The 13,530-nt window shown below is 64.7% G+C and overlaps 1 protein-coding gene across 2 annotated transcripts; it reads right to left on the bottom strand.

Moving 5' to 3' along the window:
• Nucleotides 1-258: 258 nt before the first annotated feature.
• Nucleotides 259-13,263, bottom strand: AGPAT2 (1-acylglycerol-3-phosphate O-acyltransferase 2). Of its 2 annotated transcripts, none has more exons than XM_059926066.1 (6): nucleotides 12,931-13,263; nucleotides 4,479-4,612; nucleotides 3,900-4,075; nucleotides 3,545-3,640; nucleotides 1,769-1,841; nucleotides 259-972 (listed from the first exon to the last, which is right to left on the bottom strand). In XM_059926066.1, the coding sequence occupies exons 1-6, from the start codon at nucleotides 13,110-13,112 to the stop codon at nucleotides 797-799; spliced, it is 837 nt and encodes a 278-aa protein (XP_059782049.1). In that variant the 5' UTR covers nucleotides 13,113-13,263; the 3' UTR covers nucleotides 259-796. The 2 variants fall into 2 exon arrangements, with proteins under 2 accessions (XP_059782049.1, XP_059782048.1); XM_059926065.1 differs by lacking the exon at nucleotides 12,931-13,263 and adding an exon at nucleotides 5,202-5,467.
• Between the last annotated feature and the right edge of the window lie 267 nt (nucleotides 13,264-13,530).

A 13,530-nucleotide genomic window follows, 5' to 3' on the forward strand; every position in this document is an offset into this window, starting at 1 on the left:
CCCCGCCCCCCCCCCCCCAAGCTGGCCCCACCCCTAGCCAGCAGCCAAAGAGCAAATCTTCAGCCTCCTTCCCAAGTGCCTGCCTGATCCCTGGGCATGCCTGCCACCCCTAGTGGAAGAAAGTATTATAGGATGACCGTGGGCCCAGGCCCTGGCAGGGGGCACCCCCAAGGGCGGAGGATGGCGCTCCCACACTCCTCCTGGGGGGGACGTGGCGAGGGCAGCCCTGCCTGCCCTGAGTGACCACAACTCACCAGGTACTTCCCAGAGTTCGTTTATAAAAAACAATGACGAGCGCAGTACCAATTCAGCAGACTTGCTCCCCAAGGCCGGTGGGAGCCACAGACCCTGCTTTCTGGGTCCCCTGAGGCCCAGGTGGCATGAGACCAGGTGTCCTGGCCCCCCAGAGCCCCGCCTCTCCCTGAGAGCCTGATGCAGGCCGTGGCTGGGACCCCGGATCCATCCTCTGCGCCCCCCAAGCCCAGGCAGGAGAGTGGGGGCCGGGCAGATTGGCCCCGCCCCATCAACCCATCGGGGCCCAGGCCCACTCCCACCCCGGACCCCGGAGGCACAAGGGTGGGTGAGGCCCTGCCCTCAGAGCTTGGGGGGCTCCAGGTGACTCTCCTTTGCAGGGACATCAGGGGCCTGGACCCGAGGCCAGTGACAGGAAGGGGTCCCTTGCTTCCAGGGCCTGAGGAAAGCTGGGGGAGCCGCGGGAGGGGACACAGTGATATTTGGTGGGCAGGGGTCCCTCTGTCCATCGTCTAGCCAGGTCCTGCCCCGCCCCAGGCCTCGGCTACTGGGATGCCTGGGCATCGGGCCCTGCGGGGGCCCCATTCTCCTGGGGGAGCTGGGATACGTGGAAGAAGGTGGTCCTCATGGCCTGCTGGCAGGTGTCCAAGAGCTCGGGGACGTCGGCGATAGTGAGGCCAGCGGTGGGGATGGCGTCCAGCACCTCCACCTTGACGGTTCCTGGTGGGGTGGGGGGGCGTCAGCAGCCTGAGGGGCTCTCCGGGGGGGGCCCCTCCTCTCCTCGGCTGCCCGCCAGCCTCCCCCGCAGAGCCTCCCAAGGGGCTGGGCCGGGCTCTTCCCCGGACACCCTGGTCCCGGGTGGTTGGCTTCTAATTGAGAATAACCGACACAGTCGTACACACGAGTCCCAAGTATGTTCTCAGTGGGTGTGGGCAAGTGTGTGCTCCCCCGTGAGGACCACCCAGGGTCCAGACGTTTCCTCCCCCAGAAGGTACCCACCCTCCCTTCCACTCCCACCCTCCACAGTGGTTCAGGCGGCCTCGGGGTCTCAGATGTGGGCGGAGGCAGCTTCTATCTTGGACCCCACTTCCCACCTGGGCACCAGGTGCCCTTGTGCAGGGTCTGGAGGGAAGGGCGGAGGGAGGTCCCAAGCTCCATGGCCGGGGGGCAAGGGGGTGCCCGGGAGGCTGCTGCCCCTGAGAGGCCTGGATGCGCTGGCTCAGAAGCCCACCCTGGCACAGGAAGGGGCCACCTCAAGGCCCCCGAGCCGTGTGCACGGCCCGGGCCTGTGTGTGTGAACTTGGGCACCCAGCCCACCTTCTGGGCACCTCGGCCTCCCCACAGCCCAAGGCTGAGACTCTAGACCCTTCCCTCCCTCCCTTCTTCCTTCCCCAAGCGGTCTCTGAGTAGCAGGGGTCTGTAGTGACCACCCAGAAACGGGAACTGTTCTCTTAGGGGCGCGGGTGTCGCAGTGACTGAGAACAGGCGGGCCGGCGGGTGCACAGGTTGGGGGTACCTGGGGTGAAGAGCTTCGTCTTGTAGTTGTAGAAGGAGGAGAAGCTGGAGTAAACCACGGGGATGATGGGCACCTGGGGACGGCAGACGTGGCAGCCTGAGGATGGACCGGAGCCCTCCCCCAGCCCAGCCTGATCCCCAAGGATGAGCTCTGGGGAGAGGCCTGCCTGGCCGCCAGCCTGCCCCCACCTTGGGGCTGTTCCCAGGAGTCCCTGTGGCCACATCCTGCCCCAGGGTGCTTCCACACACTGACCCCTGGGCCTCCACGCCCTGGGTGGCCCAGAGTCCATAAACTCATCCTGCACATCACCATTCAAGCATTCCCTTCTCCAGGAAGACTTCCTGGGTTGGCACGTCTCCATCTGATGCACATCTGCATTCCCCACGGGGTCCTAAGATTACCCAGGGCCCTGTCCCGTTTAGCCAGAGGAGGTAACTGAGGTCTTTCTGCCCACCCCTCCCTTCCCAACCTCTCCCCCATCCCAGGGAAGATGGGGGCAGCTCCAGCCAGGGGAGGGGGCAGGGTATTCCTGGAAGACACCAGCATCAAGTCCAGTGGTGACCCCAATGGTGACGCCAATGTCGGAAATGGCACCTGGGGGTAATCATCAACCCGGGGCGGGAGAGAGGGGTGACAGCAAACGATGTCCGGTCTCCTGGCTGACACTCGCTGCCCCCGGCCCCCCAAAGCTCCTTCGGTATCTCATCTCTCCTCTTCCACGACCCCTTCTCCACCGGCGAAGGGAAGTGACCTCAGTCCCAGGCCTGTGGCGGGGGTGTCCTCCTCCTCTTGCTTGGGCAGGGCTGGGGTCAGAGCCCAGGCTCACGCCCCCATCCCCACACGCCCACCGCCAGCTCGGGGCCCCTCCACCCCACGCTCCAGCTCCCACACCCGCCTGGCGCTGGCTGGGAGCTTCTGGAAGGAGGGCTCTCCCGTCCTTGCTCAGGGCCACCAGGGGGTGCTAGAGGCCACCTGTCACAGGTGAAGGACAGGAGAAAAGCAAACCCCTGCCCAGCTGCCCCCCTGACTCCGATCAGGCAGGATGAAAGTCCCCTCCCCTGACCCCAGACGATGGCTGCCTTCCCCTACACAAGTCCCCCAGCACAGGACCGGGGTGAGACAGGGCACCCCTCACCTACCAGGAGACCCCACCCCATGGATGGATGTGCCCCAGCCTCTCCTGCCATCACCCCAGACCCCAGGACACCTCTAGGACAAACTGCATCCCTAGAAGTCAAGGACCAGAAAAACATCTAGCCCCGTGGAGGGCTCCCAGCTCACCTATCCTGGCCCATCGCCAGCTCCGGCCCGACCCTGCCTCACGCCGCAGGCCCCGCTCCCCCTGAGCCACTGCCCACTCCCCTGCCCAGCTGGGGGTGCTGGGGGCCTGAGCCTGGCACAGCCTTCCCGAGACAGCTCAGCCAGCAGGCCTCCTGCCTCCGCCTTGATGCCAACCCCAGCCTCCCTCCGCAGGTCCCTCGCCTGGCCAGCTAGAAAGCGGGGTGCTGGGGCTCCAGGCACAGGTTCGGTGGTGGCGAGCATCACTGTAGCTGGCGCTGGGCCTGATCAGGTGCCAGCCTTAGCGCTCAGCGCGGGTAAAGCGGCCCTGCCCTCCTTAGCGGGTCAGGGCCAGGTGCTGGGGGCGGGGAGGCCCCGCCGCCTGCCCAGCGGGAGGCGGTCCGTGAGCGCCGGTGGCCTCGGCCTGGCCAGGAGGTCACCTTCAGCCTTAAGCCAACCTGGACGCGCTTCCCACCCCTGGCTGCGGCCCTGACGTACCTGGGCCTGGATGGCCAGGTAGAAGGCACCTTTCTTGAAAGGCAGCAGATCCCCATTGTCATTCCGCGTGCCCTCGGGGTAGATCCACACTTTGAGCTGTTGGAGAGACAGGAGGCGGGTCGGGGGGCTGCCCCTGGGGGGCCACCCAGCCCCAAGGAGCCCCACTGCTCAGCGGAGAACACCACCGCTACCACCACTGACAGCCGAGGCGCCGCGCCTGGCTTTTCTGTCTGCGGTTTACGGACACGCACCGATGATGCGTTTTCTTCTGCCAAAGGGAGTCACACGCGCGGGCTGTCCTGACAGCACAGAAGGGTTCACACCGCCAAGCAGGCCCCGAGCCCCAGGCGCTCACCTTCTCCCTGACCATGCGCTCGCCCACATCAGAGATCACGGTCATGGCCATCCTGGAGCACTGCCGGTTGATGAAGAGAACGCCGCCCAGGTACATGATAAGGCCCACGGGCCCCAGGAAGAGCAGCTCGCGCTTGGCAATCTGCACGCAGCGATCAGGGAGGACCTCCATGAGGCCTGAGCCCAGGTCGGGGGCCGGGGGAGACAGAGACAGAGCCCAGCCTCAGAGCCTCCCCGAGGAGGAGCGAGCTGGCCCTCGGCCTCGGCCGCCAAGAGGCCTGGGCCAAGTCACGCCTTCCCGCTGGCTACCGGGGCATCCCCTGGCCTCTGAGCCTCAGTTTCCCCTGCAGAGGGAAGGTGCTGAAGCAGGGCTCCCGTGCCCGGCGCCTTGTCTCCCGTTACCAGCCGGAGGCCTGTGTCTGCAGGGGGGCACAGGTCCCCGGTCCGCATCTGCCCCCTCACCTGCCAGCTCTTCCGGGCCCAGCCCCCACCAACTGAAGCAGTATACCCCTCCTCCCCCTCCCCCCCAGGCAACTGGGAAGGGCCGGCCCTCCCGCCAAACCCTCCGCAGCCGGCCTACCCATCATGTCCAAGATGCTCTGGTGGTTGGAAATGATGACACAGGGGCGGTCCTCCTCCAGCTTCTGGCGGCCCTTTACCTCAAAGCGAAGACCGTACAAGTACTTGAAGGACCGGATGAACCAACTGATGATGCTGAGGGGGGAGACGGGCCGTGAGCAGAGGCCAGCGCCCACCTTGTAACTCAGGCTCCGCCCGCAGACCTGGCCAGGGTCATCCCGGTGCAGGACCAGAGACAGACACAGCACGGGGACCCGCCGCCCGCCCTGGCAGGCTGGCCGCTGACCCTGAGCTCGCCTTCCCCTCAGAGAACCTTCAGGTCCTGTCCCTCAACCCCTCAACGGGATGGCGAGTGCCTCCCTGCCCCCCTGCTACCCCAGCTGGCGAGGGTAAGGTCACACAGGAGCAAGGCCTCGGGGGCCCGGACGCCCGGCAGGGGGGAGGGCGCCTCCTTCCGCGTCTGCGTTCCCAGGCCTGCACCTGCCACCCAGCCCTCACCCCACACCCCTGCTCGTCACCACAAGCGGGGGGGGGCCCAGCTGGACGGGGCTGAAGGCCGAGAGCCCCCGGGGCCGGGCTGGCTCCGTTCTCAGACGTGTCAGCGACCGAAGGACCCGACACGGAGAGGCCCCTGCAGAGGAGGCTGGGCCCCCACCCACGGGAAGTGACCGTCCCCTCAAGGCAGAGCCACACCGGGAAGAAAGCGTGGGTACCAAGCGGAGACCTTGTAAAGGAGCTGAAGGTTGCTTCCAGTCTCCACCGCTGGGGAGACCGGCCCGGCCAGGCATCACTCCTCCCCTGCGTCCTACAGAGCAGCGCCCCAGCCCCTTTCACAGACACACCCACGGTCACATGAGGATGGCAGTGGAGCCAGGATGTGTGTGCGCCCCGCTCCCAGCAGGAGGCTGCCCTGGGCACTCGTGACCTTGAGGGGCCTGGCCCAGCAGCACTCGACAGGCAGGCACGACCAGGCATGTCCCTGGGAACGGTGTCTGCAGGTGGCTGGCCGGCAGGGAGAAGGGTGGCCCTGGCCCCCTGCTCTGTGGGAACACTGCACACACTTGGCAAGGGACAGGTGCCCGTGAGGGGTCAGCCTGCTCGGGGTGACGGAGCCCGAGGCTTGAGGTCACTCCTCTGCAACTCAGGCAGGTCCCCTGGGTCCTTCCCATCCGTGGGTGGCAGGGGGCTGAGGGTGGGCCCCAGTGGCCCAAGGGTTCCTGACCCAGAACTGTTCCGCTTCTCCCAGAAGATTTGTGTGCGCGCGCACACACACACACACCCACACCAGGGTCATTTGATCTCCCCACGGTCCTGACCGGAAGGGAGGGATTTCCCACTTTATCCAGAAGGGCCTGGGCTCAGAGCTGGCCCTCAATAGAGCAGAGACTCAGAGCTGGGCCCTTGACCCAAAGCCACACTCAGGTCTTTAAAACTGTGGTAAAATACACACGACATAAAATTTACCATCTTAACTCGTTTTAAGTTCAGTGGCATTAAGTGTACTCACATTGTTGTGCAACCGTCCCCCCCATCTGGGACTCTTTCATCTTCCCAGACTGCCACTCTGTCCCCATTAAACACTCACTTCCCCCGCCCCCCCTCCCCAGCCCCGGGCCCCACTGTCCACTTTCTGTCTCTATGGATCTGTCTCCTCTAGGCCCTCACATGAGTGGACCCTGTCGGATTTTCTTCTTCGTGTCTGAAAGGCAGACTCGTATCCAGCTCACAAAGCCTAACTCCCCACGTTATCTCGTGGTGCAGATGGGGAAACTGAGGCTCCAGGAAGCAGCTGACCCTGGGCTGCTCTCACAATCAGACCGGCCTGCCTTCCCCGGATCTGGAAGCCAGGCCTTCTTCCTTAGCTTTGTAAGCCTCAGCCAGCTCGAGCCAGACCTTCCCGTTTGTCCCCATCCGGCTCAGGGGTTGCCAGGCTGGACACTCTCGGGAGAGCTGACTGGCGGTCTCAGCTGGGGAGCCTCGGGCATCTCAGCTGCAAAACACAGCTTCTCGGGTCATCTTGAGGGTTGAAGGGCACAGGGAGAGGGCCTGTGTGTCCAATAACACGGGGAAAACGCAATCTCACTGGCAAAGAAATGCAGGCTGAAACAAGAAACCCCGTCTTCATGTCTTCATCCTTCAGATCGGCAGATGAAAGCCTGATAACAGGAGGTGTTGGCCTGGTGTTAGGAAATGGCCCAAGGGCTGCTGGCAGAAGTCGGAGGCCACAGAGGTTTCTGGATGGCAGGTTAGCAGCACTTGGCAAAAGCCCTTAACAAGCCTATTCCCTTTGAGCTGCAATCCTCTTCCGGCCATGGATCCTAAAGCAGTTGTGAGGCAGGCATAGGCACGGTCTCAATTAGCAAAATCTGAAAACACCTCAACGTCCCCCGTGGGGAGAGGTAAAATAAACGGGGCTGCGGCAGAGGAAAATAGCAAAGATCTGTATTTATTTGCTGCCAGGGCTGTTCCCTTGACTTCTAATAACTACATATCGTTTCCATTTCCCTCCCAGGCCACATCTGGAAGGGACAGTGTTTCTCTCTGGTAGTGGCATCTGCTGGCTCCATTTTTCTTCTTTTTTAAAAATTGGGGTGAAATACACATAAAATTGATCATTTTAAACCATTTGTCAGTGTCCGGTTCAGGGGCACAGGTACATTCACATTGCTCCGCAGCCATCCCCAACCATCCGTCTCCAGAACTTTTCTATATTTTCTTTTTGTATCTAATTTAAGGGATCAGTTGTATATGGGTAGGTTTTTGATTTTGTTTTGTTTGAACTATGAAAGATGCTGTGTATAAGACTCAGCTGAGCAGGGGCTCTCTGCAGCTGCTCTGCTGCTTGTTTCCCGCCTCGCCCACTCCAGCTGGGAGCCCAGGCCAAGGCAGAGCCCCCGCACCAAAGGCTCCAGGACGGACAGACAGGCCCAGGGCTGCCCCACAAGCTGCAGCAGACGGAGGCGCCCATGGCAACTCTCCACACATTTACAAATAATTGCTCTCAGACAAACTAAAAGATACAGCCGCCGGGTGAGTACAGGAAGCTGGGAAAGAAAGGCGCATCTCGGGAGTGGAAAGAGGCAACGGATGTTCCTCAAGGGGAGGGGACCGGTCACTCCCAGCAGGCGGCGTGCACGTGGGTGCCCACTTTTCCTTCTCCTAATGTCCCATATTTTCAAGGTTTTCTGTAAAAGTGGTGGGAAAGTATCTATTATCATTTTAATAGTGCTTCCTTGAAGAAGGAAGCAGACCGAGCTTTGCAGAGGCCCCTCCAGTGCCCAGGCAGGGAGAGCCGGTCTGTCCTGGCCTGGAGCTCAGCATGCTTCCAACCACGGGGACAGACACCCCACAGCCACGCCCGGCATCTCCTGAACGCTGCATGCCACGCCTGCGCCTAGAACAGACGTGAACTGTCCTGTTTCGGTCAGACAATAACCCCACAAGGTCGTACACTCATTACACCCAGGTGAGGAAGTCAAGGCTCAGCAGAGCTAAGTGACTTGCCCAAAGTCACACAGCAGGGAGGCCAGGATGGGCCGGAGCCCACCTCGAAACCTGACTTTTGAAAAATGTGTGAAAAATGTCAAGCAGAGGGCCTGCTGGAGGTGGAGTGACGGCTCCAGGATTGCCAGGTGGAGTCTCGAGCTCCTTTTGAGGCCTCCCCCTCCTCCCCTGGGGGGCTCTATGGCCCCCACCCCACCCCAGCAGGGCTGCAAGTGGCTGTGTCATCCCCTCCCAGCAGCCACCTTCCCCGGGCTGCCCTTCCTGCCCAGCCCAGGCCTCATCCTGAGCGCCGACACCCCCTGTGCCCCAACACCCACCTGACCCCAGCGCCCCACCCCTCGGCCGCAGGAGGCCCGGAGCTGCTCCCTCCTCTCCCCTACGGGGAGCAGGGCAGGAGTCACGGGTGCACGCCAGGGATGTGCCCGTCCCACACCCTCCAGCCCTGAACCCCACGTCCTGCCTCCCCTGGGGGTGGAGCTAAGGTTGCCTGAAGCCCAGGTGGCCCAGGGCTGGGTTGAGTGCATGGCCAAGGTTTCAGAAGCACTGCTGACAGCTGCCAGGTAGGTGATTGGTGCCAGCTTTCCGTAGCAAGGCAGGTGGCCCCCAGGACAGGTTCCTTCCAAGTGCCCTTAAGCAGAGGGGATCTCCTGGCCCTTCCTGGGTCTTTCTCAGAAGCCCTCCACTTAACCCTGACCGGGGCCGCCAGCCTAGAAGTGAGCGTCATAAGCGCTGCAGATTTTGGGGGGCCTGAGGCCGACCTCCTGTGCTCGCCCGAGGACACCTGGGCCCGGCCCAAGCTCAGGGTCAGACAGACCCTGACTCCCTCTCACCAGCTGCGACCTTGGGCAATGGACTTCACCTCCCTAAACTTCCGTTTCCACTCGTGAAATGGGAAGGGTGTGGAGGGACTGAGCGAGATGAGGCTGGAACACCCGAGGGAGCCCTCCGCAAACAGCAGCTGTGTCGGCGACGACACGGAACAGAAGAATCCAAAGTAAATGAAAGCAAGAGGATCCCCCCCCACCCCCGGCCGGCAGCTGCTCCAGGCGGCTGGGAAGCAGTTCAAGGTCAGGTCTGAGCTACCTGCTGACCTCTGCCCTCAGCCCCTGGACTCGGCGTAGGTGGCTCTGGGGAGACCTGGCAGCGGTTTCGGCCGAGAGGCGCCAGACCTCAGCCAGACCCCACGGGCTTTGCCCCGGAAAGGGAGGGGCTTGATGGGGTTTGTTCAGGGCGGCCCTGCCAGGAGGGCAGCACACACAGCCGTTGATCTGCTCAGGGGACGGGAGGTCCTGGGAGGGCCGCCTGGCAGAGCAGCAGTGTTTTCCAAGTGTCATGTGAGCTGGAGCACAGAGGGGGCCTGGAGCTGGGGGCTCCAGCCTGTTCAGGTGCCCAGAGGTGTTAAGAGGGGCCTGGAGGGAGGCGGGGCCGTGAGCAGAGTGTCCAGGGCTCTCGGGAGCTCTGCTTCCTGGGCCCGCAGCAGTACACCCAGAGGGGAGGCTCTGCCCCTCACTATCCCACCACAAGCAAAGCCAGGGCAGACCTTCTTGCGAGACCAGGGCCCCAGGCCGGCCCCCAGGTGCTGCGGCTCCCCGACAGCGCTGTGTCTGCCTCCACGCATACCCCAGGGCCACGCAGTGCTGGCAGTGCTGGGTTCAAACCCTGACCGGCATCGACAAGCCACCCGCCCCTGGCTGCAGTGATGCTTGTCCTCGATGTTTCGAGTGGGGGGGGGGGGCGGCGGCTCCATCTGCCCTGCCCCCCACCCCACCCCGCAGCCTAGCTATGCCCCCCAGGTCCCGGCCACTAGGATGGACGCAGAAGTGGGCAGTTCAGTCCCCAGAGGTCCTGCCGTAACAGTGGCATGCTGGACCCCGAGAATGGGAGGCCACAGGCCAGAGGAGCCGGCAGCTTTCTGTGGCCCCAGGCTGCCCTCCCTGGTCGCCTGTGATGCATGAAAAAGTAAACTCTCCGGGTTAAGCCGCTGTTGTTAGGTTTCCTGATCCTGCAGGGAACCCAATTCTAACACACACCGCTTCCCTGGGCCTCGCTCTCTTCTCTGTCGAATGGGTGTAATAAGGGCATGTGCCCCTGGGACGAGGAAACAGGACCTGCTACTCCAGCCTCACCCTGAACACGGGACCCTGCCACTCTGGGAGGGGTCCCTGGCCTCAGCCCACAGCCTGGTCAGAACAGAGCCTGCCTCTGCTTCTCAGTTCCCAGCACCGCCCTGCACACTCAGAGCTCGCAAGTAAATGGCAAAGGCCTCCTTGGGTGCTCACCCAGAGCCCCATCATGGGGAGGGGCAGCTGCTCACAGGGAACACGGGAAAGTGAGGGGGCAGGCGGAGTGGGGCTGCCCCTCCTGGAACTCAGGGATTCCCCCGAGCCTGGCCTCCAGCCCCAAAGCAGCCATGGCGCTGCCCCCAGCCCCTAATGCTGTGAGAGACAGAGGAAAAATGAAAAGCGTGCACCGTGGAGTCACTCTCAGTGGGTCTGCAGCCCGGGGCCCCCGTGTCCTAGCTCTGGGATCCCGCCAGCCATCTCCCCACTCCCCGCCTTGGAGGCCTGAGTTTCAAGCTGCTGCTCTGCAGACTCATCTGTAAAATGGAACACGTAATAATCCCTGTCCCCAAGCTTGAGGCATCCGCGGCGCACGGTGCGTGCTCAGGAGATGGAAGCAGAGGCTGGTGTCGAGGATGGTGGGCAGAGTCCTTCCGGAAGTTAGGGTGGGACTGGAGCGGGGAGCCAGCCAGGCACCCACGGTGCTCAGTGGTCCCAGCCCAGGAGGGGCCTGAAGCCTGTCCACACAGCACCCCAACCTCCACTTCCGTCCTCCTGGGCCCTGTCCCTGGACCTGCTACCTAGAGGTACAGGGCACCTCCTCATCCTCTGCATTTCCCAGGCCCCCACAGATGCACGCCTTGGGGAACTCGTGTTCACAAGGCACCCTGTCCCTACCCCCTCTCTTGGCCATCACTGGGGAGACTTGGGGGTCATCACTGTGACCCACCTCGTGGGACCTGGGGGTGCAGGGGAAGGAGGCTGTGGGCTCCCAGGCCCGCCCCTCTCTGGGGAGGACACAGCACCTCTGCTATGTCCTGGACTGGTCCCTCTGCAGAGCCTGAGTCAGGGGCTGCCCTGGGGAGGGAAGGGCAGCAGGAAGCTCCCTCCTGAGCACCATCAGGGCCTCCAGGGTCCTGAAGAGGATGCCCCAGTTGGCCAGAATCTTGGGGGAGGCTGGGGGCCAAGCCCGGCTCTGGGCTGAGGGGAGCGGGCCAGCAGACGCTGGAGGGCCGGGCTGGGCAGGGTGGGGCCGGAGCGCCAAGTGCTGGTCAGGCTGGCCTGCCAATCCAGCCACCGCGTCACAAAGGGCAGCTGGTGACTTCTGATCTGACGCCAGGAAGCAGCTTTGAAGCCCAGGCCTGGAAGAGCAAGTTGGGCCTTTGAAAGACAAGGAAGCGCCTTTGAAAGACAAGAGGCCACCTGATAATACTGAGCCAGGGAGGGGGAGGGTCACCTCCAGGAACGCCTGTCACCTGCTGAAAACCTGCTCCAGCCTTGCTTCCCACCCGAGCCCAGGACAGCACCCCCTCCAGGGAGCCCACCGGCCCTTGCTACCTGAAGCCACCCCCTCCCCCTGCCCCTCCAGGCCGGTCCCCAGCAGGTCCTGAATGGAGACTCTGGCTGTGAGCCCACTGCCTGCAGGGGATCCTCAATCTCAGGCCAGGCCCTCAGAGATATATTTCTGGAAACAGGCCCTCCCCACCCCAGAGGGTTGGCTGCTTGAGAAGACAGCTGGAAGGGCAACAAGTGGGCCGCCCCTGGGATCTGGGCTCCCTGGGACGCTGGCCTGGGCCATTTTGGGGGGGTACTAGAGACCCATGGCCCATCCACCAGGCTCCCCCGCTCCTACTCCACACTCCCACTCCTGGTGTCACAGGAGCCACAAACCCCTGAAAACAGGGCCCGGAGGACCCACTGAGTGTGGGCCAGTCCCGGCAGGATCAGCCCGCCCAGATGAACAAGGACAGGGACGGCAGAAAGCCAGGAACCCTCACCCACTGCCCTGTAAGCACGTGGGTGGCGAGGGCCTCGGGGACCACAGTATGCCCACACCAGGCCACAGCCAAGGGCCATCATTGCAAAAGCCGGTGAGGAACGCCAGCAACAGCCCCTCCCAATCGGAAACTGGGAGAAAGGGCAAGGAGCCCCCTCTCAAGCCACCGTGCCCCCGCCCAGCCTCTGACCCAGAGAGGCCCCCCGACTCTTCTGCTCAGCCCAGCCTGACCCCTCACCCCAGCAACTCCTAGCTCCCCAGCTCTGGAGGGCGTCCCAGCCGCCACCCGTTCTTCCCGCCCAGAAGCCGGACCCCAAGGACTCCCGGCCCACCCTCCCCCGCGGAGCCACCACACCTTCCTAAGCGGAAGGAAAGGGAAGGGGAACCGGCCTGGTGCGCGAGCACCGGTGCGCTCATCGCCCGCGGCAGGTGGGCGCGAGGGGGTGGCGGAGAGAAGACGAGGAACGCCCCAGGCCCCGAGCGGAGGCGGGTCCGGGCGGGGCGGGGCGGGGCGGGGCGGGGCGGGCGACCGAGCCTCTGCCCGCTTGGCCCGGCCGCGTTCCTCTCGGGGCCGCCCGCACCCCGCACTCCCTGCGCGGCGCCGAGGGCGAGACCTGTTTAAACCCCTCCGTGCCTGCCCCTGGCCGGGGCCCCGGGGCAAGGGCGCGGGGACACTGTGACGCCGGCTCCGGGGACCCCGGCCCACCCTCGGCCGCCTCTCCAGCCGCGCTCTCCGACCCGCTCTCCCCTCGGCCGCTCCGAGAGCCCGGGAGAGGCGCGGGCAGGGCAGGAAGGAGGGAAAGGACACGGGAAAGTTAGGGAAGCGGAAGCGGGCGGCGGCGCGGCGCTGCCCCCGCCTCGGTGTCTCTCCCCACCCCGCCCGGCCCCCTTGCCTCATGTTCTCCACCGTCCGACCGCCGTGGCGCAGCAGGCAGACGACCACGGCCACCGCGGAGACCGTGAAGCAGAGCACGCAGTACAGGCCGATCTTGGCGTAGAACTTGGCGGAGCGGCTCAGCTGCAGCAGCAGCAGCGCCAGCAGCAGCGCCGCGGTCAGCCACGGCCAGAGCTCCATGGCCGCACCCCGGGCCCCGACGGCGCGGGCCTCCGGCTCCCTGCCCGGGCTCCGGCCGCGTGCTGGCGGCGGCGGCCCCTCCTCCTCGCCCTGACCCGCCCGCGCCCCTTATGGCGAGGGCGGGGGGCGGGGGGGGGAGCGAGGGGGCGGGGCGGCCGGGGTGGCGAGCGGAGCTCGAGTGAGTGAGAGGCTAGGTGCGCCCCGCCCGCGACGTCCACACCCGCCGCTGGGTCACCGGCCCGGCGCCGCCCCCGCCCCGCCCCGCCCCGCCCGCGACACTGCCCGTGCCCTGCCGCCAGGTCTCTGGCCCTGCGCCCCTCCCCAGCCCCCGCATCCCCGCAGCGGGTCGCCTGGGCCGTGGCACCCCGCAGGTCCCCACCGCCGGGCCGCCTTCCCCCCACCCGCGGGCACCGCCCCC

Source organism: Balaenoptera ricei, chromosome 6 (assembly GCF_028023285.1).
Source record: "Balaenoptera ricei isolate mBalRic1 chromosome 6, mBalRic1.hap2, whole genome shotgun sequence".
NCBI lineage: Eukaryota > Metazoa > Chordata > Mammalia > Artiodactyla > Balaenopteridae > Balaenoptera > Balaenoptera ricei.

Bases quoted from the DNA above. Each gene is read 5' to 3' on its own strand.
- AGPAT2 (XM_059926065.1), bottom strand. From the start codon at position 5,452: ATGCCTGGTCGTGCCTGCCTGTCGAGTGCTGCTGGGCCAGGCCCCTCA. The intron at 3,641-3,899 runs GTGAGCGCCTGG...TCTCTCCAACAG, and splicing joins AGCGCATGGTCAGGGAGAAG to CTCAAAGTGTGGATCTACCC. The intron at 1,842-3,544 runs GTACGTCAGGGC...TGCCGTCCCCAG, and splicing joins ACCTGGCCATCCAGGCCCAG to GTGCCCATCATCCCCGTGGT.